The 25,857-nt window shown below is 41.5% G+C and overlaps 1 protein-coding gene across 3 annotated transcripts; it reads right to left on the reverse strand.

Moving 5' to 3' along the window:
* Positions 1-13,461: 13,461 nt before the first annotated feature.
* CDCA7 (cell division cycle associated 7) lies at positions 13,462-25,337 on the reverse strand. 3 transcript variants are annotated; one of them, XM_045066759.1, is made up of 10 exons: positions 25,200-25,337; positions 22,347-22,472; positions 21,693-21,929; positions 18,867-19,103; positions 18,493-18,570; positions 17,132-17,329; positions 16,457-16,594; positions 15,731-15,880; positions 15,157-15,293; positions 13,462-14,806 (listed from the first exon to the last, which is right to left on the reverse strand). In XM_045066759.1, exons 1-10 carry the CDS (start codon positions 25,218-25,220, stop codon positions 14,776-14,778), a joined length of 1,353 nt encoding a protein of 450 aa, XP_044922694.1. In that variant the 5' UTR covers positions 25,221-25,337; the 3' UTR covers positions 13,462-14,775. The 3 variants fall into 3 exon arrangements, with proteins under 3 accessions (XP_044922694.1, XP_044922693.1, XP_044922695.1); XM_045066758.1 differs by having other exon boundaries at positions 17,132-17,332; XM_045066760.1 differs by lacking the exon at positions 21,693-21,929 and having other exon boundaries at positions 17,132-17,332.
* Between the last annotated feature and the right edge of the window lie 520 nt (positions 25,338-25,857).

The raw sequence follows: 25,857 nt of genomic DNA on the forward strand, positions 1-25,857 counted from the left end.
TCTGGTTTGCAATGTCCTATAAACAAAATTCTGAATCTTAACTAGTGGGATGGATATTTCCACATATCTTCTGCTCTTTATTCCACTTACTACCCCATCCTCCTCATGTCTAAGCTACTGTGAAACATGAAAGGATTCTCTGTGATTTTTTCTTTCTCCTTCTCTAAACTAAAGCAACAATTTGCTGCCTCAAGTGGCCCTCACTTCTCCTGGCTGGCTCACTGACTGCTCTCATCAGACCTCTTCTCTATTCCAGAGAGGTCATCCTCAACTCTGGCTGCACATTAGAATCATGGAGAAACTTTTAAAACTTGCTGATACCCAGGCCTGCCCCACAGATTGTGATTTGATTGGTCTGGGGTAGGATTCAGCTATAGCTCTTCTGTTTGGAACTCACCGGAAGATACTGATGGGCAGCCAGGGTCTAAAGCCACTGTCCTGGGGAGCAAGTAGATAAAGGCAGGAGGTAGATAAACCATATAGGAGCCAGAGCTCCAGGCCCAAGACTACCAGAATGTCCTGTGCATAGTTTTTAATGGGCTGAATTCTGTCTTCCTCAAATCCATATATTAAAGTTCTAACCTCTAGTACCTTAGAATGTGACTTTATTTGGAAATAAGGCCTTCTAAGAAGTAATTAAGGTAAAATGAGGTCATAGGAGTGGGTTGTAATCCAATACGACGACAGTGTCCTTAGAAGAAGAGGAGCAGAGGACACAGACAAGCACAAAGGCAAGACCAGGTGCCATCTGCAAGCCAAGGAAACAGGCTTTAGAAGAAACCAACCCTGCCAACACCTTGATCTCAGACATCTAGTGTCCAGAATTGTGAGAAAATATGCTTAAACGACCAGTCTGTGATTTTTTTTTTATGGCCAGCCCTAGCAAACGAATACAATAGGCTTCTGATTTATGGAATCTATTGGCTAAGAGTGATTCTGGAGATGGACAGAGTCAGGTGCAAACCCAAGGGCTGTCACTGACTAGATGTCTTTGCCTTGATTTGCTGGTAACCTATTGCTGTGTATCAAATGACCTCAAAACTCAGTGGCATAAAACACCTCTTTGTCACACTTAGAGATTCCATGATCCAGGAATTTGAACAGGGCATAATGGGGGCAATTTGTTTCTGTTCTATAATGTCTGGGGCCTCAGCTGGGAGACTAGAAGGACAGAATGACTCCAAGTCCTGTTTTCTCACATATCTGGTGACTGATGCCAGCTGCTGGCTGGAACCTTCATTGACATTGTTAGCCAGAAAATCAACATATGCCTCTTCATGGAGCCTGGGCTTCCTCACAGCATGGCACCTGGATGCCAAGGGCAAGAATCCCCTCAAGGAAAGAGACAGTAAGAAGCTATTCCACCTTTTAAACCTGGCTTCATAAGTCATAAAGCAGCAGTATTTCCAGAGTGTTCTATTCATCAAGGCAATTACAAACACTTGCTCAGTTTCAATAAGAGGGAAGTAGACTCCAAAGGCAAGAGGGAAGGGCAGTGTTCTGGAAAAGTAGGTGGGACAAAAGATATTGTTATGGTCATTTTTTGGAAAATGTGATCTGCTACCTTTTGACTAATTTCTATACTTCTTTGAACCTCTGCTTCCTCATCCTTAAACTAGAATAATGTAAACAGACTCATCAGATTGTTATAAGGATTAAAATGGCAACTTTAGAGCAGGGCGCCTGACAAATAAAAAGTACTTAGGAAGTTCTGGCTGCTCCTAATATTTAGGGCCAATGCCCCTTAATATCTCGTCAGGCCTTGAAATGTGATGAGTAAAAAGGCAAAGGTCAAGAGGTCAACAGATAATGTCTAAAGTTGATAAATCAAGGACTATCAGGAGAGAGATATTATCTGAAATATGATGGGTTTTGTATCCCTCAAAAGTTACAAAATTGGAATTAAAAGTGATTGCATCCAGGAGAGGACTGGGTTCTGGAAAAGAGAGGAAAAGCATTGGTGCTTTTCATTATGAATCATTCAGAACTATTTGATTGTTTTAACCAAATGCATGCGTTACTTTAATTTTTTTTTTAAGATTTTATTTATGTGACAGACAGATCACAAGTAGGCAGAGAGAGAGAGGAGGAAGCAGGCTTCCCGCTAAGCAGAGAGCCCAATGCAGGGCTCGATCCCAGGACCCTGGGATCATGACCTGAGCTGAAGGCAGAGGCTTTAACCTACTGAGCCACCCAGGTGCCCCACATTACTTTAATTTTAAGAAACAAAAAGAAGGACCCATTAAAAAGACCTGCCAGGGGCACCTGGGTGGCTCAGTGGGTTAAGCCTCTGCTTTCGGGGATCGAGTCCCGCATCAGGCTTTCTGCTTGGCAGGGAGCCTGCTTCCTCCTCTCTCTCTCTCTCTCTGTCTACTTGTGATCTTCCTCTGTCAAATAAATAAATAAAAATTAAAAAAAAAAAAAAAAGGACCTGCCAGAAGTGGCTGTCCCAAATAAATGTCAAAAATTACTATTACTTATCTTTATAGTATATTTAAATTATGTTTCCTAACAGTGAGGCATTATATGTAGAACATAATCTTAGCAATGTTAACGATACTTATATTCAGTATCCATGAGTAACCCAAATACTAACTGTAGTTATCTGTGAGTGGTAGAATTATGGGGATTTTAATCATGAAACTCTAATTTTGTATAATAAGTAATCAAAAGACACTTTTATAACTATCCAAATACACTGAACAACAACAAAAAAAATACACTTAAAAAAAAGATGAATATAAACTTATTTCCCAGATCTCTCTTTTCTCTCCTCCCCAACATTTCAGTCAGCATTTTCAAATAAAGTATTACTTATGTTTAATTTAAGAGCATTAACTTCTTGTTAATAAAGTAGTGCTGAAATGCTCAGACCCAGATAGGTTAGACTAAGGAGGGTGGCAATATCCTTCAGCATTTAGATAGACTGCGGGTCGGAGAGTGACCGTTAAACCCAAAGAATTAGCAAAAATTCTCAAAAATGCACTGGTGGGAATACAATTCCCTTAATAATAATAGTAACTTCAATATACAAAAATGAATTGTATTTCTATATATAAGCAATAAATGACCTGAAAATTTAAAAAGTAATTTCAGTTATAATATCATCACAAAGAATAAAATCCTTGGGAATAAATTTAACCAGGGAGACACAGGACTTATACACTGGAAACTACATACTATTGAAAGAAATTAAGGAAAACCTAAATAAACAGAAAGACATCCCCTTTTCATGGATTAGAAGACTTAATATTGTTAATATGGCAATATTCCTTAAATTTAACTACAGATTAAATGCAATCCTTATCAAAACTCCAACTTCCATTTTTGTAGCAATAGATAAGCTAACCTTAAGATTAATATGAAATTGCAAAGCATCCTGAATAGTCAAAACAATCTTGAAAAAGAAATGTGAAAGGTTACACTTCCCAATTTCGCAACTTAGCATAAAACTGCAGTAATCAAAAAGCAGTATGGTATTGGCATATAGACAGATATAAAGATCAATGGGATAGGACTGAAAGTCCAGAAATAAACCCATATATCTATGGTTAATTGATTTTCACCAAGGGTACCAATATCATTTAATGGGAAAAGAAGAGTCTTTTCAGCAAATGGTGCTGGGACAGTGGGAGATAATCCATGTGCAAAAGAATAAAGCTGGCAGAATAAAGAATAAAGCTCACACCATATATGGAATAAACTCAAAATGGATCACAGTCCTAAATGTAAGAGTTAAGGCTCTCGGAACACCTGGGTGACTCGGTCAGTTAGGTGCCTGCCTTTGGCTCAGGTCACATGACCCCAGGGTCCTGGGATGGTGTCCTGCATCAGGTTCCTTGTTCAGTGGGAAGCCTGTTTCTCCCTCTGCCTGCCGTTTCATTCCTCCTGCTTGTGCGCGCTCTCTCTGACAAATAAATAAATAAAATCTATTTTTAAAAAGTTAGAACTATAAAACTCTTAGAAAAAAACATGGACGTAAATCTTCACAGTGTTGGATCTGGCAATAGATTCTTAGATAATCTACAACACTAAAAATACAACCAACAGAAGAAAAACTATGTAAACTGGACTCTGTTAAAATGAAAACTTCTGTCCATCAAAGAACACAATCAAGCATTTGAAAAGACAGTCTGGCAGTTACTCAAAACAATTAAAAATAGTTATTACATGACCCAGCAATTCCACTCTTAGTTATACACCCAAGAGAATTGAAACCAGGTGTTCAAACAAAATCTCGTAAACAAATGTTCGTAACAGGACTGTTCACAATAGCCAAAAGGTGAAAACAACCAAAATATCCAACAACTGATGATGAATAAATTGTGATATATCCATACAATGTAGTACTATTTGGCCATAAAAAGGACTGAAGTACTGATACCTACTACAAGATGAATCTTGCAAACATTATGCTAAGTGAAAGAAGCCAGAGACAGAGAGCCACATATTATATGTTCCCGGATGTCCAGAATAGGCAAACCCATAAACACAGAAAGTAAATGAGCGCCATTTACTGGGGGAGGTGAGGGGAAGAGGAGTGACCACTTAATTAGTACCTAGTTTCTTCTGGGAATGAAGAAAATGTTCTGGAGTTACATAGTGTCAGTGGTTGCATGACAATGTCAATGTACTGGAAGTTACCAAATTGCACGTTCTTAAATAGTTAAAATGGTAAAATTTATGTTAAGTGAATTTTACTTCAATTTTTTTAAGGAAAAAAAAGTAACATAAATTTAAATAGTAGGCGAAGATCCAGCAAGCTTGATATTGAATTGTTTCCAAAACACAGTTCTCTGATAAAGCAAACTAAGTTGCAACAGAACCTCTCCCTTACCAAGGGCAGCTCTCCAATTCTGAAGAGTCCCACATCTCGCCTTGCTGAACTCAATTAATAGAGTTCTTGGTGTCTGCCCTAATCATCATGCAGACAGATAAAATTTAGTTAATATCCTTCTCTCCCTCCCCAACACTGAAAAATAAGATAAATAGAATCTATCTCCATAATTTTACTTAGTCATTTAGTTCAGTAGCATCTGTTTATCATGATTTACAAGAATTTGGATGGCAATGAGAATTGCAGGAAACATTTGCATAAAGGAATTTTATTTACATATTTTTCCTCCTTAAGCACTAGGATACTCAAATTGGTCACGTCTTGGAAATTCAGACAGGCTCCAGCAGTGATTATTACCTTTTTAAAAGCCATACTATATGGTCTTCAAGAAGTGAGAAACATTTACAGCTATTCAATTTAAAAGACAAACTTGAGGATCAGTCTTTTTAAGAACATGTACTCAAATAAAAATAAGAGAAAACTGAAACAGTAGTTCCTGCTGAAACGGCTTGCCTACTAAGCGTGCAAGAAAAGAGAAACTGACTTCCCTAGCATAAACTTACAGAACAGTTTGTCTTTGGGTGTCTGAGTAGGAGAGAAAACCAATCTCCTCCACATCTTTTTGTCTGAAACTTAAAAGGTTAGTTTAATGCTCATGTATGTGAGTATATTTCAGAACTCTTTATACAATATTCTATAGATAGTAGAGTTAATGTTTCTCTCTCCTATAAATACAGTTAAATAAAAGAGGCAAGATAGAAAAAAGTACGTAGTGAGAACTATGTTGCCATTTATCTGAGATGGCAAGAGGAGGCTACAAATATTTAGACATACTTGCTTACATTTATGAAAATCAAAGTCATAAAATTTTATAAATGTTTACCTAGAGAGAGAGGATCAGGGTGAAAGGACAGAAATACCATCTAGTTTCTCTAAAAAATCTTACGTTTTTATGTATGTAAGCTTGACTTTGAAAATATATAATTGTTTTACATCTTTTTTTTTTTTAAGATTTTATTTATTTATTTGACAGAGAGAGATTACAAGTAGGCAGAGAGAGAGAGAGGAGGAAGCAGGCTCCCTGCTGAGCAGAGAGCCCGATGCGGGACTCGATCCCAGGACCCTGAGATCATGACCTGAGCCGAAGGCAGCAGCTTAACCCACTGAGCCACCCAGGCGCCCTGTTTTACATCTTTATAAAACTAAATTAAATCCTAATTTTTTAAAAAGCAGTCTTTAAAATCAAAAGCAAAATAAAACAAATGGACCTAACAGAGTATTAAGTTTGTGGTTTAACCACATAAAGAGGAAGTGTTCAAATTATTTTTAAAACAGTAATTTGTACCAAATGATTTATACTGGGGACCAAACCAAAAAAATATTAAACTGTTCTCGGTAAATGATTTATATTTTTGTAATAATATTGATATTATTCTGAAACCATATAGATGTATATTTATTAATATTTACTAATTTACTAATTTTTGTGTATTTACTAATATTTACTAGATTTACTAATATATTACTAGTAAATATATAAATACTAAAATATGTAATTGCTTATATATAAGCACATTTATATAATTTATATAATGTAATATATTACATATATAGTATATATATAGATATATATTATATAATATATATGTACATGTATAATATACAGATATATAGCAGATACACAAGGAAGAAATGTGTTTTGAAAACAAAACACTTTGGAGAAATGATGAGTCTAGGTTTGGAGCAGAAAATGTAAAAGGTAAGCCTGGAACATTTTGTCTTATCAGAAAACAAAAGAAACTATCAAAAAACCACTGTGGTCATATCAGAAGAATTCAGGAGTCTACCTGAAGAGGCTCCCACTGCGACAAAATTGGACATTAATAAGAAAAGTAACTACAACAGATTGAAACACAGCAGATATTTGAAAAATTCAGGAGGTCACATGATACTTAAAAATAAACAAACAACACCAAAACTCCCAAAAACCTTGGTAGGCAACACTGAAAGATACCAGAAACCTAATTTTTGATTCTGAAAACTGGTTAAACAACAAATCAAGTCCTTAATATGCTTTTTCTGTACAAACTCTACCTTGGATAATTAAATCATCCACTAGGGGATGTTTCCAGTTGATTAATGAAGAAGGAAAGAGAGAATGCACAGGAAGTGTTCATCAGTGGCTATAACAATATAAAAAGGGAGACAACAGGATGGTAAGAGTCTTCTGATGTTAGTACAGAACATTAACTATGAAGTATTTTTGCATCAAAATTAGATCAAGTTTCTGAATCTAACAGAGAAGAAAGAGGAGCACGTTAAATAAGACCATGGGTCAATTAGTAAAATGCGGAAAATTCTATAGGAAAATTAACCGTCTTTTTTTTTTTAACAAATAAACTGCAAGGGGGATAAAGGGAGAGGGAACCTATGAATTAAGAGAGATTTTAAGTAGATAAATAAATGAGTTAAGACTCCTGAATTCAAATTAAAACAACTATATAAAATGGGTGAGGGGTGTAGGATAGTGAAAAGTTGAACAATCTGTATTTGATATGTATTTATTTATTTTTACTTTTTAAGCCCAATGTGGGGTTTGAAGTCACAACACAGAGATCAAGACCTGAGCTGACATCAAGAGTTGGATGCTTAACCAACTGAGCCACCCAGGTGCCCTAAAATACCTTTTTTTTTTTTTTTTTTTTTTTTTGTAGCCTTTATGGAGCCCAACATGGGACTTGAACTTACAACCCTGAGATTAAGAGTTGGAAGCGTAAGTGACTGAGCCACCTAGGCACTCCTCCATTTTTTTTTTTTTTAAAGATTTTATTTATTTATTTGACTGAGCGAGAGGGAGCACAAGCAGAGGGAATGGGAAAGGGAGAAGCAGTCTCCTTGCTGAGCAGAGAGCCTGATGTGGGGCTCCATCCTGGGTCATAACCTAAGCTGAAGGCAGAGGCTTAACCAACTGAGCCACAGAGGCACTCCTCTTCCATTTTCGATATTTAGAAGCTCTTGTTAATTTTATGTAGGTTTTACAATGATATTTTGATTTTTTTTTTTTAAAAAGAATCATTACCTTTTAGATATACTGAAGTATGTACAAATGACATATAATGTCTGGTATTTTATTTTTTTTCTTTTTAAGTTTTATTTTTATTTAAGTAATCTCTACACCCAGTGTGGGGCTCAAACTCAAGACATCAAGTCATGAGCCTGGATGGCTCAGATGGTTGAGAGTTGGACTCTTTTTTTTTTTTTTTTTTAAGATTTTTATTAATCCATTTGACAGAGAGAGAGATCACAAGTAGGCAGAGAGGCAGGCAGAGAGAGGGGGGAAGAAGCAGGCTCCCTGCTGAACAAAGAGCCCAATGCGGGGCTTGATCCCAGGACCCTGAGATCATGACCTGAGCCGAAGGCAGAGGCTTAACCCACTGAGCCACCCAGGTGCCCCAAAAGAGTTGGGACTCTTGATTTCAGCTCAGGTTATGATCTCAGAGCCCTGGGATCAAGTCCCACGTTGGGCTCTGAGCTCGGTGGGGCATCTGCTTGAGATTCTCTCCCTCTACCTCTATCCTATATTCACTCTCTCTCTAAAATACACAAATAAATCTTAAAAAAAAAAAACAAAAAACAGAATCCAGTGGACTGGGATGAATAAAGCAATATAGTCAAAACAGAATGAACCATGAGTTTTTTGGTTTTTTAAAGCTAGTGTTTTTGTTTTTTTAAGATTTCTTATTTATTGGGGCACCTGGGTGGCTCAATGGGTTAAAGCCTCTGCCTTCAGCTCAGGTCAGGATCCCAGGGTCCTGGGATCAAGCCCTGCATCGCGCTGTCTGCTCTGCAGAGAGCCTGCTTCCTCCTCTCTCTGCCTGCCTCTCTGCTACTTGTGATCTCTGCCTGTCAAATAAATAAATAAATAATCTTAAAAAAAAAAAAAGATTTATTTATTTATTTGACAGAGAGACAGTAAGAGAGGGAATATAAGCAGGGAAGTGGGGGAGGGAGAAGCGGACTTCCCATCGAGCAGGGACCTTGATGCGGGGCTTGATCCCAGAACCCTAGATTCATGACCTGAGCTGAAGGCAGCCGCTTGAGGACTGAGCAATCCAGGAAAAACTAAAATAAATACATAACTATAGGTGGCAGGGATTACGCATTATGATCAAGGGATGTAGACAGGTGCATCAGAAGTCCAATGTTTGATCTATTATCTCCTTTCTTAGGCTAGGGGAACAAACACGTATGGGCTCTTAAGTCTTTAGAAGGTACTTAACCAGGGTGCCTGGGTGGCTCAGTGGGTTAAAGCCTCTGCCTTCGGCTCAGGTCATGATCCCAGGGTCCTGGGATGGAGTCCCACATCGGGCTCTCCGCTCAGCGGGGAGCCTGCTTCCTCCTCTCTCTCTGCCTGCCTCTCTGCCTACTTGTGATCTCTGTCAAATAAATAAATAAAATCTTTAAAAAAAAAAAGTAGGTACTTAACCTCACTGGGTCTCTTCATCTCTAAAACACCTGCTATGAAAAGCTGACATACATACTGTATTGAGCAATGTGCCTCAACACCTAAGAGGTGCTCAACCAACTCTAGTTTTCTTCCTCTGGCAAATATTTATAAAGTTGCACTGAGCACTGCCGCAATCAGGCATCACCAGCAGGTAATTTCATGTGAACACTTCCAATAAACTTCCTTAAATTCAAGGCACAGGATTACATAAAACATTGCTTCTTATTTGGCTAGAGATGCATTTCTGTAATCCTACAGGTGGAGTCCACCTACAGTGAACCATGTCTCTTGTTCTGGCATCTAATCAAGTAGCTCACCTCCTCTCCTCCCATCCGTGTGCAGCACTCAAGTTTACCAGCTTAGGTCTACAAAACAGCCCCACACTCTCCAAAATTTCTAAGCTATTGCCTTCCTTCATCACTGTAACTAAGGGTTACTTTACTTTCTAGAACTCTATTTTAACTACAACATTACTCATAATAGCAAAAGATTATTAATTCAGATACCCCAATTTTGGAAGCTATTTAAGTAAAATATGTATCATCCATATAATAGTGGATATTATTTAAAAATTATTAAATGGATAGCCATTTAAAATGTTTTGACCTCCTTAATGCTAAAGAAGTTGTACCTGTAGTAGAAATACTACCCTATAAAACAAAATGCAAGGGAGACTGAAAAAAACAAAATCTTAGTGGTTTTTAGCCCTAAATGGTGTCTCCTTTGTTTCTTGCTCTTTCAAACAAGTCTTTCACCACCTTGATATTATAGTGGATGGAGGCCCGTATCTGGAACATGCCAGTTTTCTCTGCAGCCAAGAGTCCATTTCTTACAACATCTCTAAGCAAATTCCCCAGCTTCTTGCAGCCACTCCAAGCTTTAGTGCCTTCTTCACTGTCTCAGCAACACCTCCTTTGCAAGTTCTTGTCCCCTCTTCACTTCAGCCTCCCTCAACCTTGTGATTATTTAAAAGGTTGTCTGCTACCCACAGGAATTTAACGCCCTACCGTTGAAAGCCTCAGGAGTTGCCAACGTCCCTGCTGGATGATCCAATACCGGGGTTTCCCACTATCCCTGACCACAGAGGCTCTCAGCCCCCTCCCGGACCTTCCGTCTCCCTCTGCTTAACAGTTTCTGCAAAAGGCACCTTGGCACCCAGTTTGCCCTTGTTCTCACTGACAGAACCTGATTAACACCTCCTGCTTTTCTAAGGCAGGCAAGCTCGGCTTAGTTTAAAAAAAAAAAAAAAGATAAGTCCTTCTCCCTGGAACAACCCTTTAGCTCTGACATTTTAGCTATGTGGCATTGGGCATTTTTCTCAACTTCTCTGGATTTACTTCCTCATCTTTAAGATACTACCCCACAAATGTATGGTTAACATTACGATAAAATAACATTTGCTCACCTTTTATTCCCCTCAGGACTTGCTATCACTTTCTTCTCAGAACCTAATACTTGGCAGACACGCTTCAAAGCACTGAACTCTTACTCCATTCCCCTGGTATGCAAATAACCCAATTTTCCACCTGACCTTGAGCCATCAAGAGCTCCCTCTCACTTCTTTTAAAAGCAAAATAAGACACAAATATGCCCCTCTTGCAGCGTCCCCTACTGCCTTTGGCCCTCTTCGTCATTAAACCACTGCAGGCTATGACTACACTCTCTTCCATTCCTCAAACCCTTAGTCCGTGAAGGTCAAGGTGGACAGCCTCTCTACCTCGGGAACCCAGGCTGGAGAGACAAGTGTAAAGACTGTTCCTGGAGAATAAATGTTGTAAAGTACTCTTCACACCAATTATCAAAACTTGAGTTCTCTCTCTGGGGCTCCTGGGTGACTCAGTCCATTAAGCGCCGGCTCGGCTCGGGTCGTGATGAGTGGGACAGGGGTGCGGGTTAGAGCCCCGCACTCCGTTCCCTCCTCCGTGGTGAGCTTGCTTCTACCTCACCCTCTGCCGCTCCCCCTGGTTGTGCTTTCTCTAGCTCTCTGTCAAATAAATACATAAAAATCTTAAAAGCAACAAAAATAACCAAAAAATCTTGAGTTCTCTCCTTTTCCGAAAAGCCAACAAGATGGCGGAAGTGGAGCGGAAGCAGCACCGGACCTCCCTCAAGTTCACCTACTGCCGCCGGGGCCTTGACCAGCTTCTGGACTTGATCCCGCAGCACCTCATGCACCTGCTCAGGCCCGGCTCCTGGACTTATTCCATCAAGGAGCAGCACCTCTTTGGGAGTCCGACGGCTGGGTGGCCGTCCTGAGGGCATGCAAGGTGGCAAAGGGAGCCACCTGTGAGGCTGAGCGCCTGCGCGAGGCACAAGAGGCGCCGCCCACAGAGGGGCCCCAGGAAGCTAAGGCGCACCTGTCCCGCGGGGATGGTGCTCGGCGAGGTGGGGGTCAGCAGGACCCCCAGCCAGGTGGGTATGAGATGAGTGGCTGCAACCTGGGGAGGTTCTCCATTACCTACAGGCCAGTGAAGCTCGGCTGGCCTGGCATTGGAGGCACGCACTCCTTCCACTTCAACCCCTGTAAGTGACCAGCTCAGCCAGTACAGACTTCTCTAATAATTCAAGTTCTTTCAACCCTAAGGATGGTGTGTGGAGCTTGCACTGGGGTGTGTGGGATCAAGTTCGGGGCCTCGAGGCACGGCTGACTGCTCAACTAATGGGTTTTTTTTGTAAGATGGGAGCCTTTATTAAAACCCATGGGTCCATCAGTACTATACTGATGCTGAGAAAATGCCTTTTCCTCTCTTCATTCCTACTCAGAACTTTTAGTTCCTCCACTAGTCGGCCAACCCTTTAAGGGTGTCTCAGAATCAGCTGCTGCTAAGTCACTATTTTTGAACCACATTAGTTCCACTTCATAGTAATACATGGTAATGCTGGTGGCCTGGGTGGCTCAACTGGTTAAGTGACTGCCTTTGGCTCAGATCATGATCCTGAAGTCCCAGGATGAAGTTCCATACTGGGCTCCCTGCTAGACAAAGTCCGCTTCTCCTGCTGCCCTCTTCTGCTCTCCCTCAAATAATAAAATCTTAAAAACAACAACAACAAACCATGGTTAACGCCAAAAATGTTCCCAACAGCCATCAATTTTCCAAACTCCCCAAAATTTAACCTTCCCAATTACCTCCCTAAAAATGGGTTGAATTAGAATTTGGGTTAAGATTCCCAAGTTTAGGGGCGCCTGGGTGGCTCAGTGGGTTAAGCCGCTGCCTTCAGCTCAGGTCATGATCTCAGGGTCCTGGGATAGAGCCCCGCACGGGGCTCTCTGCTCAGCGGGGAGCCTGCTTCCCTCTCTCTCTGCCTGCCTCTCCGTCTACTTGTGATTTCTCTCTGTCAAATAAATAAAAAATAAAAAAATCTTAAAAAAAAAAAAAAAAGATTCCCAAGTTTATTAGCATACCTGTTCCTTCTGCATCTATCCAGAACACCAGTTTGTGTAACTTCATATAGTTTCATCTTTCCCGAATATGTGGGAGTGAACAGGATTTCTGAGATAAGCCTAGAGCATATGTCCGTAAACCTACAGTGAATTGCCAGATCATCAACATTTTAGGCTTTGTGGGCCATAGTGCCATTTGCTTTTTTTTTTTTTAACAACTTTCTAAAAATATAATACTTGGTACAAGTGCCATGTGAATTCAGCTATGGTAGGATCTGACCCACAGGCTATAGTTTGCCAATTCTGGTCTAAACTGGATTATGAGAGCTTTTAGACCATGCTTTTTTGTCTTTTGCTTTTCTCAGTCCTGGAACAGGCCTCGAGGTACAGCATGCTTTAGATATTCAAATGGTTGATAAAATCAAGCCAGGTATTGTGATTTCACAATACCTGGCTTGATTTTGGGTTAGCAAATGGTGAAGGAAAACAGTATTATAAAACCTCATGAGCTTTTATTATTTTCTATCTTGGGATGTAGCTGTCTCAGCTGATTTTCTGATCACAGCTACGGTTGGTTGTATCACCAAGCTAGGTCCTGTTCAAAAGAGCTGGATCTTGACCTCCAGAAACTTATGTCAAAAGGTAGAAATGGTCTTTTGTTTAAATACGAGGGAAAAAAATAGGAGTCAATCCAGTAAAAATGAGTATTAAAGAATAAAAAAAAAGCAGACAAGCTAGAATAGAATGTTTTATTATCAAAATAAAAAAAACTTTGTATAAAAGCATTACAAATCAAAAGCTCTATTTACATTTATTGATTCAATGTCCAATTAGGCACCAAACACTGAAACCACACAGCGAAAGGCTGCACATGCAAAGAAAATGGACACACAAACACTTAAGATTCCGCCTCTACCAAAGGGTTTGATTAATGCAAAAGGAGAGGGGGGTGGGGCACAACTCTTGATACCTGCCCAGAAAACTAAAAGGGCAGAGATGTCAAGTTAACTAACTGTGGAAAGTCACCCAGTTCTAAAAAGGCACTTCTCATTGTTATAAAAGTGCTTAGAAGCTGAACATGAACCCTGTGCCTAGTTTATAACTTCAAGAAAGCAAACACTGCCAAGACTAGGAGTAGTAGACTTGTATCACTATTAATTTTCCACGCAAAACGATCAGGAATTACTTTGAAACACCTTACATATAACCAAAATAAACTTGGCAAACTATTGTTATGCTGAAGTTTTACAGCATGAATTCAAGCCAGCCTATTCCTGAAGCCTCACTCTCCTAACTCCCTGGGATGTCTTTTCTACAATGATTTTGAATAGAGCCCTGCCCTTGGACCTTGGGGGTGGTAACTGCGAGATCCAGATGCATCACTTAACCTTGTAGTGGAAGAAAGCAGCAGCAACTACGTCTCACCCAGGACAACTTGTACAAGAAGCGCAAAACATGGAATAGTCTCATGAGAGGCATCCAAAGTAATGTACTCCACTTTCCAACAATTACCCAATTTTTCCACATGGTTTTAAGACTTGTGTGCCTTGATTCCGTTAAAAAAACATCAACTAGTGTGAACGCTAAATCTAAAATTATACTGCTTTCTCGTAAACAAGTTAGAGGGCTGTTCTCTGGAATTCAATAGATGTAGTTAGCTAACATTACTACTGTGTTTCTAAGTGCTTGGTTTTATGGGTGGATTCCAGGGCTATTTTGATGCCAATTAAATCAAACATGCTTTCCTATAATTGCCATTTAAAGAGAATTCGGAAACAAAATGGTGGGAGAGAACCACTGGAAAGAAAGGGGGATGGTATGGGGTGTGTTGGGGGGAAGCAAAGGAGGAACTGCAGAAGGGCGAAGTATAGCTAGCGATATACCTCAGTGATGCTCAGAGACACGTGGGTCTAATGAGATTAACTTGATTTGCATTTCCTATAAAACTGATCATCAAAATTCTTAACTCGCAGGTTGCAATCACGTGACTAAACCAGTAACTTTAGGAAGATCGGCGCAGTAAAAGGCGGAGAGTGGATCTTCCAAATGCTATGCTTGCATTTCGAATTCCTGTTTCAGACTGAAAGAGAGAAGGAACAGGTCAGGATATGGTTTTCAACCGAAGAAATTTCTTTGAAAAGCCAAATTCAGTTTTCAAAATGTTTTCCTTGAGCTACAGTATATACAGTGAAGTGCACACATCTGAAGCATACAATGGGCATTTTCACGCACACGTCACCACCACCCAGAGGAAGACAGAAAACATTTCCAACATTCGAAGACTCCCAGTATGCCCCTGTCCGGTCAAAACCTGCAGTCCTCACCACCTGGAGACAACCACTGCTCTCACTTCTTACATCTTTTTATTAAGTAAGACACACACATGAATGTACGATTTCGGTGGGGAAGAGAGAAAAGCCGGCCGTTTACCTTTTCAAGTAAGCGTGCACATTCCCAAAGCCATGGTATTTGGCTAGATACACGAGGACCCCGGTCGCACACCGCCCGTCTCGCTGCCGGCAGAAACTGCAGTTGCAGATCCTGCGGCAAGGCGGGCAGTGCCAGTTCTGAAGAATTGTGAAAACGCACAGTTAAATCCAGTCTTACTTTCCTCCCCTTACTTACTCATTCTTATTTAAACTCTAAGAGAGGCACCATCAATTGCATTAAAAAAAAAATTTTTTTTTTAAAGTAACAGTGAAAAGCTTAATAGGATTAATTTCCATTAGTCCTCCTGATACTTCTTAGGAAATCCAGCAGAGGTTACACAGCAACTAGCAGGGGTAGAGTCAATTTCCCTTGAATGGCCGGGTCCCAACCATGCACTCCGAGGGGGGTGGGGGACCTCATACTTATCCAGCACTAACACTATGAATTCATCAGCCTCCCCTGAAACGTGCACCCCACAACAATAAGGGCTCCATCCTTTCCCTGTTAACCTTTTTGGCCCTTTCTACTCATGGCTGACCTTCAAGCCCACAGGACCACCCTTCGGGGCACCTACTGGATCCAGCAGAGCATCCTTGACCTCTTCACCGTAGCGGTTTCGAAGGCAGGGACCACAGAATTGGCCTCGAACACCCCAGCACTCTGGGTTTCTGCAGTTTGTTTTGGTATCAATAGTTTTTTGGCGGCATTGATGACAAGTGGATCCCTACAAATAGGGAAAGAAGATGGGAAAAAAGAACAGAACACCGCTTTCTGTATAGAAAAATGGCATAAAGAATATCCTTCTTTGTAGATGGGGTCTTGACAATTAGTCCTTCAATCCTATGTCAAATTATATACACATGGGCATGCCAACGGCAGGAAAAATAAATCAAGTATGGTGATTTCATTCAGTCGGCAGATGCAGCAGTTAATATTATCAAAATTAGTTTTCTGCAAGAAAATATCTTTTGCAAAAAAACATACCCAAATCTTTATTTTTAGCACACCATGATATCCTAGCACTTGTGTATGTAGACACATACACAGTAAATAGATATTGAATCCATTTCTAAATTAAAAGATCAAATGCTACCAAAGGCTTATTAAGCAAATACTACTCCTGCAGACTAAGAGATGTGTATCCCAAGGATGCTAAAAAAACTCTCCTTATGTGAAAAAACACACAGGAATAGTATCCCATATGCTAAGACCTTTAACATTAGCAACACTCTAAGGATAGAAGCTATCTTTTCTCTCACAGATGTTCATGTTCACAGATGAAACGTATAGAGCTTTGTACCAAGGAACGGTTATAGATCTTCTCCCGAGAGTTGTTGCAGATGTTCTCCAGCTCTTCCTCTGTGATTTCTTCCACGGGGCGAATTATATGCGGAAGGGTCATGGATCCGGCACGACGACTTCTGGGCATGTCCTCTTCCTGCATGACAAAAATCACGGAATGGTGCCCTTACTGGCTCTTCCCAGCTCTGAATCCCAGATACAGGATTTGTAATTTCTTCACAAAGAATTCAACCTAGAAATCTTTCTGAGAGCTTATGGAGAAGGAGCAAGTTGTTAAGTTTACTAAAGATAATGGGACACCATGGAAAGAGAAGCTGAAGAAAAGCTTTGGCCACTTAAAAATAAAATCTTGAAATCAAAGTTGCAGGGGGTGCGGCGCCTGGGTGGCTCAGTTGGTAGAGCATGTGACTCTTGATCTTGGGGTTATAAATTTGAGGCCAATGTTGGATGCAGAGAGTACTTAAAATTAAAATCTTAAAAAAAAAAAAAAGCAAGCAAGCTTTGATCTTCTCACCCACTAATAATATACAAATAAGTTATAGGACATTAACAATTCTGAATGATTTGAGAAGGTTTATAACAGGTCATCTGGTTTTGAGGCTGTGTGGGTCCTTGTGTTGTGTGTTGGATACTGGGCCAACAGAAGAGCAAGCATAAAATGTGGAAAACTCACATCCATGTAGCTGTCCATGGTTTTCCTCTTCCTCACCAGCATGTACTTATCCTCCTCCTCTTCCTCTTCCTCCTCTGTGGGTAGAGCACTAAGGGACCCAAGGATCCGGGACCTTGATCTGGTAAGAGGACGAGCTCTTCGTTCAGGGTTTCTCCTGGAAGCAACACCTGGGAATGTACGCCTGCGCGGTGTCTTTGACTGCTAAGTAAAACACATGTGATGCAACCCATTTAATCCAGAATGAAGAGAAGTGGCACCTTCTCCGTAAAAACATTTTTATTTAAGTAAAACGAGAGCTCCATTTACTAATCCTCTGTCCTTTCCATAATGCACGGAAAGTGAGCCCCGAAATGATACAGCTGTTGTAATTCTGCCAACACCAAGCCATTCCTCTCAGACTGAGAGATGATCCTTTTATTCCTCCACTTAAGAACAGATCTCATTTTCCAAAAAAACCCCCAAAAAAACAAAACAAAAAAAACCTTTCTACAATATCTCTTGAGCCCTGAAACATACTCAATATTTCTACATGGCACAAGAGAGAAATATATGTATGGTTTTCCTTCTTCCGTTCCTTGCTTGCCTCTTTCCTTCTCCTCAGGGAGAGGTGGGGAAAGGAACTCTTCCCTGTTGTACCACAGCAGACACATCAATCTCCCCTTAGTTGTACTAGCTAAATTCCTCAGAAGATAATCACATAGATTAGGCCATGACGTGTTTAAAAAATTGTCTTTTCCTTTTTTATCTCTCATGCTCAGTTATTAAAAACCTCTATTATTACTTATCTACCATGTAGAAGGAATATCCTAATGCGGGATACAGAAAAAAAAAAAAAAAAATCAGTCTTTACTCCCTGCCCTTGAGGGGCTTAGTCCCAGTTGGGAAGGAGAGAAATAGCCAGACAAAAAAAAGAGTTAAACTCTAAAAAAGAGTTTAAAAAGTTTAAAAGATTAAAGTTAAAAAGTTTAAAAGATTAAGCTCTGCAAAAGCATGGCTTGGAGAGGCCACACCGGCCCTAGCTTGCACAGAAGAGGTCCCAGAGATCTGTTAAGTTTTCTCTACTTCTTTGTCTGGAGGACTACACAAAATAAGGAAACTGGATTTGAAAATAATAAATCTAGGGGTGCCTAGGTGGCTCAGGTGGTTAAGTGGTTGCCTTCAGCTGGGGTCCTAGGATGGAGCCTGGGCCTTGGGCTCCCTGCTCAGCAGGGAGTCAGCTTCTCACTCTCCCTCTACCCCTCCTCCTGCTCAGTGTTCGCTCTCTCTCTCTCTAGTAAATACATAGAATCTTAAAATAAAATTAAAAAATCTATCTTAGACCTGTCCAAAATACTGTAATATAAACAAGGATTTATACTTACTGTACTGGGGCGTGGGAGGGAACGCCTTCCAGGGAATGAGCCAGGGAAGCTTTCTAATTCTGACATTAGTTTTGCAAGCTAAAAAGAGAGGAAATTCAACAGAAATTATTAGTTTAGAATAACTGCTAAAGAAAAAAGCAACTTCTGGAAATTATAGTAGCATGTCTTAAGTTTCTGATTTCACTTACACATCTACCAAGACTTTTGATAGATTAAAAGAGAAATTAATTTAGGAAAAGAAGCACATTTTAAAGCACACATTGTGAAGACTTCACAGTTACACTGAAAATAATTCTTAGAACATAGGTATGAGCAATGAGCAGCTTACAGAAAGGGTGGGAAGGGTTAGTGTTAGCACAAAGTCGGATACCTACCATTGCTTTGTTTTGCTTTATATTTAAAGCTCTTTTCTCCAAAAAATTCATTCCATTTTCATCTTCTGAATCAGAACTGGAATCAGTCACAGAATTCTCAGGGGGCTTGGAGGGCACTGCTCTTTTGTTGGTGGCTCCCCTGGTGTTTTGAGTTGGGAACTTCATGGCCACCCGGAGGGGTCCAGACCTTCGGCACTGGCTGCGGGTCCTATAGCCAGTGTGGTCTGGCTGCAGTCTCTAGTGAATCAGGAACAGTGCAGTCAGTCATTATCGACTTGTTGATTGTCGGACAGGCTGCACCACTGACTACAAAATCCCTTCTGAACAAAAGACACTGACAGCAAATAAATTTTAATGGAATACTTTAATAGTCAAGTTTAACTGACAGCTCTGGGCAACAAATCAGGAATTATAATAAATACAATAATCAGGGTAATTTAACTCCTTTAGCCTATCTGAGACACGTCTTTATAAGCCATCTTCATAGCCCTTAGGTCAGTGGTTCTGAGTCTGTTTTGTTTGTTTGTTTCTTTTGTTAATGTGAAAATCCCAGCTCCCTTTTTAATTCAAAAATAGATCTTTCATTAAAAAAAAAAATGCCTATAAAAACAAGCATGGTTCTCCCACAAACATGGTTTCAGTGCTTGGCATTAAATATGTTAAAGGTGCCTCAGTGCTCTAATCTACTCTTTAGAAAATTTGCAGCAAATAAGCCTAACATGAAATTCACCATTTTAACCATTTGTAACTGGCAGTTCAGTAGCATGAAGGGCATTTGCACTGTTGCACAACCATCACCACCATCGATCTCCAGGACTTTTTCATCTTCCCAAAACTCTGCACCCATTCAACACTAACTCCCCACTCCCCCCAACCTCTGGCAACCACCATTCTACTTTCTGTCTCTATGAATTTGACTATTTGAGGTACCTCTCTAATCTACTTACTATAAATTTAAAACTTAAAAGTGTTTGAGATTCCCAAAGTCAAGTGGGATTCCATCATTAAAAATATAGTAAAATTAGCCATCAGGGAAAAGTGAATCAGAATCACAAGATACTGCTTCATTACCCACTAGTGGAGCTGAATCAATAGCAAGTATGGCAAGGATGTAGAGAACCTGGAACCGCATACACTGCTGGTAGGAATGTACAAGGTGCAGCTGAAGACAGCCTGTCAGTTCGTTAAAAGGCCAGAGTTACCACGGGACTCATTCGTACATATACTCCGAGAGTATTATGTCCACACAAAAACTTCTGTGTGTTCATAGCAGTGCTTTTTCACAATAGCCAAAAGGTGCAAACAACCCCAAAACCCATCAATTGATGAAGACGATAAATAAAATTTCGTACATTCACGAACTATTATTTAGCAATAAAAAGATATGAGGTACTAGCACCTGCCACAACATGGAAGAACCTTGGAAATCTCCCATGAAGTCAAAGAAGTCAGTTACAGAAGACTGCATAGTATATGGTTTCATTCCTATGAAGTGTCCAGAATAGAAAATCTATCATGGTAGCAGACAGACTGGTGGTTGTCCATTGTTGACTGAGGGTACTGGGAAAGGATGAGAAGTGAATGCTGATGGGGGAAAGGGTTTTCTGGGGAGCTGATGAAAATATTCTAAATTGATCGTGGTGATGGCTGAAAAAAAAATTGATTGAGAAAAGAAAATAGATCACCCATAAAATCCCAGAAATGGAATAGCCACTGGATTTTTTTTAAACATTCAAACATGTCTAAAACCTGCACAATTTCTAGTATTCTTCATGTACTTTTAGTGTGCCTGATGATGAAAAAATGACAAAACTTTTATGGGTTCTTAAGACTTTGAATCGATTGGTATCTTATTAATTGAAACAAACAGCATCTACAAAGAATGGAAATAGTGCCCAGAAATGACTCAGGCTAGTGGGATGTAAGACCTAAACAATGTTTAGGTCACATGCAGACGTACAGATCAGCCCCTGCAAGGACTCCAGTCTGCACTGCTTTGGACCACCATCCCTTTTTAGACAGGCAATGCTACATTACCACCAAGTCAGATGGTGATAAACACTCCTTGGCCAGATGCTCCCACTTATGGCAGCATCGTTGTGGTCCCTGGGACTGGCTCCCCATCAGACCAGTAAGCTGAAGAGCATACAGTGACTGTTAAGTTGACACACTGCTTCCTTTGTTGAGACAGTCCCGCTAACCAGAGTCTGCAGAACTAAATAGTATGCTCAGGGAGAGCGGGACCAAGATGCAGCAGCAGCAGCAGTGGCCTGAGCAGAACAGCAGAGGTTAAAGGTAAAGCAGCGTGCACAAGAAAAGGCAGCCAAGGAGCACAGGTGAAAGCAAGAAGGACCCTGTTATTCCGTGCACTTGAACTCCTGAAAATGAGTCATCACAAGTTTTTCTGAATGAGGTCTAGGTCCACCACAGGAACCAGCATTTACCAAAGGCCTGCTCCAGGCTGAGCCAATACTGGGCTGGGCACTGGAACTTAAAACAGGAATATAGCTAATCTTGAGGACATGTGGGATTCCCGTCAATCAGGCTAGATTTCTGTGGCAACAGAAATCTGGAGTTTGGCCAATTTTATCTTCCCAGTTCCCAAGACTTTCAGAACCTACAAAATGTTCAAGCTTTACAAGTAGGACTACATTAGTAAAAACCATTGTAGGACATAAAGAAGAAAACAACTCTTAAAATTTTAAAAAGGTCAACAAAATCTTCTGGCATGACTAAAATGAAAATTATGAGAAAAAAAAAATTTTTAACCAAGTATGTCATGCCTGTAAATGTACCGTACTTCTTGACATGGGTTCTCAAACTCACCATTCCATCCTGTATCTCACTCTCTGAGAAACCGCAAAATGATTCATCGTCAGAGTCGGCATGAAAAATACTGGCCAGTTCTTTAGTGACATCTGGCCTTGATTTCTGTAAAAATCCGCAATGGTCTAATACATCTTGCACCTCACTTTCTGAAAAGCCGCAGAAAGATTCATTATCAGAGTCCTCATAAAAAACATTTGCCAGTTCTTCACTGATATCTGACCTGAATTTAGGTTTCTGTAAAATAAATAAATAAATGTGGTTGTGCATTTTTTCCCCTTTTTCAAGAACCAATTTTCCATAAACCGTGCAGAGAGCAAATCACATTTACAAGTGCACTACAAGAGAACAGCTTTTGTTACAAAGAAAAATGGTTCAGAGGTTTACAAATGATTTCTGAGTTGTTATGGCAAATCATCAGGCATGTTAGGTTAGGCGACATTTCAAAAAGATAGAATAAGTAGCTAATCTACCTCCAACAATTACTACCTAGAACCACAGCAAAAAGTGAAATGAAATTACAATGCATACTGTATTTTCCAGCGGCTGTATAGAAATGCAGGCAAAAAGCAAGCGGTTTTAATCACGCACAAAGCATTTGGGGCACTGTGGGCACTGCAGACTCAATTCTGTTTATTCTCAGGCAGCACTTACCGTGTTTGCAAAATTATCAGAAGCAAAGCTGTCACAACTGTCATCAGAGGATGATGATGTTTCCATGGAAATCAACTTCACATATCTAAATTTCTTTACATTCTTCTTTACTCCGTGATCCTTTTGCTGCAAGTGAAAATGGCAATGCTATTAAGTCAGGCGCTTACTACACTAACTGAAGACATCATTTTTGAGTATAGTAGTTCAAACAACAGAGTAGATATATCCATTTCTTATACCCTACATAGTAAAAGGAGGATTTGCAAATGCTATAAAAATATTTTCAAAACCTGGTAAAATCTTAAAAGGGGACCCCTTTGAAGGAATTATTGTTAATTGATGTCCTTAAGGACATCAATTCAATTAAACATCTATAGAACTACCTCACTGCCCACCTCTCTTCCCACCAAGCAGAATGTGTGATATGGAGTTCCCAAGGGGTTTAATACCAACCTCCTAAAACCTGCCTATTAAGAAGATTAGATTGGACTTCCAAAAGGAAATTTCAAAAGTACAAAATGGTAGAGTGATTTCTCTCCCTCAGCCAAAAATCAAGCTAATGAGGTCTTTTTATATAAGCTTTGGGCTGTGTACTGTGATGCTAATTTCCCAAACTACAAAAACTGGCTAGCACCTCTACTTCAAGATGGCAGGCTTTCAAGCTGGTTCTGCTCTAACCAAGAGGGGTATAGTGATTTCAGCAAAGGTCCTTACAAATCAAGTGAACAAACATACAAGGAGGCAAGTTAAAGGTCAAATAGCACTCTAAACCCAGGTAGAATGCCTGATTCCACCTCAGCATTCTACCAGCCCGGCATGACATTCAGCTCTTTCTTTAGTCTCCTTGCTATACCACTCTTTTAAGTTTTTAGAAGTCGTTCTGTAAGTCACAAATTACTCCTAGGTTACTTGTTCATAAGCACCAAACAGCCTGGCTTTGCTCATCAGAAAATGCAATTAGCATCTATCTCAAGATAAAGACAGCAATTTCTGGCATTTCTTAACATTTAATGAGACCTATGTGTTTTTAGTTCCTGTGTTTTAATTTTCTTAAATACAGTCACACAATAGAAATGACTCCTCATACTGAAAACTTTGAAAGACATGCTCTGCTATGGGCTCCACAAAATAAAGCCAAGATGTGAGGTGTCAGGTGGAAAGCACATACTCGACCTTCCTCCTACACTTAACACTATGCACTTGATTTCAATCTCTTGCAAATAAAATGATCATGTCTTTTGTCCTTTTAGAAAGGCAGAAAAATGTGACGTAGGTAATGCTATCACCTATTAAAAGGGCTCTCACAAGCACCCCATTTTCCAGGTGAGGAAATTCAAGGATCCAGGGAGGTGTAACAGAGTGCCCGAGATGACACACCTGGAAGGAGAATCCAATTCTGTAATCTCCCAGGACATCAAGGATCCTTGCACAACTGGAGCAATTTTCTCATCAATCTACCTACAAGCAGTCAGAGGCCCAGGACAGCCTCAAGGGAGGCAGTCTACTGGAAGTTGACAGGAAAACATAGCTGGGCTTTAATACCTTAGCACATGCCAAGAGTTAGTTAGCAGGCAAATGCATGTTTTAGAGGAAAAGACGTAGGAAAAGGCAAATGGTCATGGTTGAGATTAACTTCTCTGGCAGGAAGGTAATAACTAATACCACTAAGCAGGTGTTTTATTCGTGCCAGGCACTAAGCATGTTTTCACATTACGTTTAATTCCTTGCAAGAAAGGTGCTATCATTATTCCCACCTAACAAACGGGGAAGCTGAGGCGTGAGGGGTTAAGTGGCCTACTCCTAACAGGATGCCCCAAACTGGAGCCCAGGCACGTCAGATTCCAAGTCCTGTTACACACGGCTTTCTCCAACCTAAAAGCCAATGCCGGGTTACACCCAAGCGCTATTTCTCTGAAGCCACGCCCCCAGCACGCCCCCACCCCCCCCACTGGAACCACAGCCTCCCCACGTGTGTCACTCTTTATTTATTTTAAGCAGGTCACACTCTTCCTTTCCACCCAACCCCCATCTTCTAACATCTCCTGTAGTAGACCCTACGTTTCAGTTTCCGTTAGAGCAAAATGTAACGTTCCATTCAGGGCAACGTCCTGCAGCTGCGAGTAAGGCTGGTGGGTGGAGGAGTGGGAAACGAGCAAACGGTCTGCGAACAGTTTGGACCACCGGGTCCTTCAAATGCCCTTCATCGCCGCCCAGAACTAGAGATGCCTACCCTCCATGGGCGCACCCAAGTCCTAAAGAGACCATTTTGCGAGACCTTTAAACTTCAAGCCCACCGATCCTCAGCGGTTAGAAAGCCGACGCTGGTGTGGCAGGCGCAAAATCCCGCCGGGAGCGCTTCCAAAGCGCCCCCCACCCCCGTCCCAGTGCGCTAGGTGTTGCCGCAGCGAGCCACGCACCCGCCCGCAAGCTGGACGCTGGAAAGGGCTGCAAGGCTGCAGGGCAAAGCCCCCAGGGAGCAGGGCAGGCGGCGCTCCCCTACACCCGGGCTCCGGCCGGCAGACACAATGGGGAACCAGCCAGCTCCAGCCGCTGTCCGGCCCAGAGCACACGTGCACTTCAGGCGCACGTGGCTTCGGGTTCCCTGGGAGTGCCAACCCACCTGAAAACCGCTCAAATCTCCGACCGCCAGCGCGCCTGGGGCGCAAGCCCAGCGGGGTCAGCCCCGGGCTCCGAATTACGCGAAATGCATAAAATCTGGGGCTTGCCTACAGGGGCGCCGCCCAGGACCGCCACCGGTGGATAAGGAGCACTCGGTCCGCGGAGTTAGAAAGACTTGGCCCGCGCCCAGCACCCACCGCACCCGCCCCTCGGATTCAGCAGCCTAGCGCTCACCCGCACGCGCCGAGCGTCCATGCTGGCGGCTGGCGCCCAGGCCGGCGCTCTGGGACTGGAGAGCGAAGCACCGCGAGCCGCGGTCCCGCAGAGCCGAAGAAGCCGGAGCTGCAGCAGGCGGGGCGCGCAGACCCGGGCCCGGAGGGGCGGGGCTCTGGCCGGCTTTCCCGCGTTGGGGCGCAGGTCCTGCAAGCTGTGGTAACCTCCTGCCCCGGCGCGAGACCCTCTCCGCACCGGGGAAAAAAGCGACCCCCAAAATATTGTAGCCTCAAGTCGCAGTCTTGGAATACCCTAAAGTCCGTCTTAGAAAAGCAGCGCTTTGGGGGCTCTAGGACGTTCTTTTTACGTGGCTGCACGGTCCTGAGCGAATGGCGCGAAAGCGGTTCGTATTGCCCCGGGGTTAGCAGGCTGATTTGCATGAATTCCCGGGCTGGGAGTGGAAAAGTCGAGTTGCGGGCTAATGGAGAGCAGCGCCCGAGAGTCTTGCGGGTTTATCTCCAGAATTAAGCACGAATTCCCCCCTTTATTAGTCCAGTCAATGTCCCTGAGTGTGGCACCTCTTATCTGGCAACCACATCATTATCTGCAGCAATCAAATGAGTTAGATCTTGATGTTTCTTTTCAGAAAGCACAGGAAGCCGCGTTGTTTTACAGAAGA

This window comes from Mustela putorius, unplaced genomic scaffold, assembly GCF_011764305.1.
Source record: "Mustela putorius furo isolate JIRA1106 unplaced genomic scaffold, ASM1176430v1.1 tig00003869_pilon_pilon_pilon, whole genome shotgun sequence".
Classification (NCBI taxonomy): Eukaryota; Metazoa; Chordata; class Mammalia; order Carnivora; family Mustelidae; genus Mustela; species Mustela putorius.

Excerpts from the sequence above, each read along its gene's own strand:
- CDCA7 (XM_045066758.1), bottom strand. The coding sequence starts at position 25,220 with ATGGACGCTCGGCGCGTGCGG. Across the intron at positions 16,595-17,131 it reads CCATGGACAGCTACATGGAT|GAAGAGGACATGCCCAGAAG; the intron begins GTGAGTTTTCCA and ends TTTGTCATGCAG. Across the intron at positions 14,807-15,156 it reads GTGCACGCTTACTTGAAAAG|TCTGAAACAGGAATTCGAAA; the intron begins GTAAACGGCCGG and ends TCTCTCTTTCAG.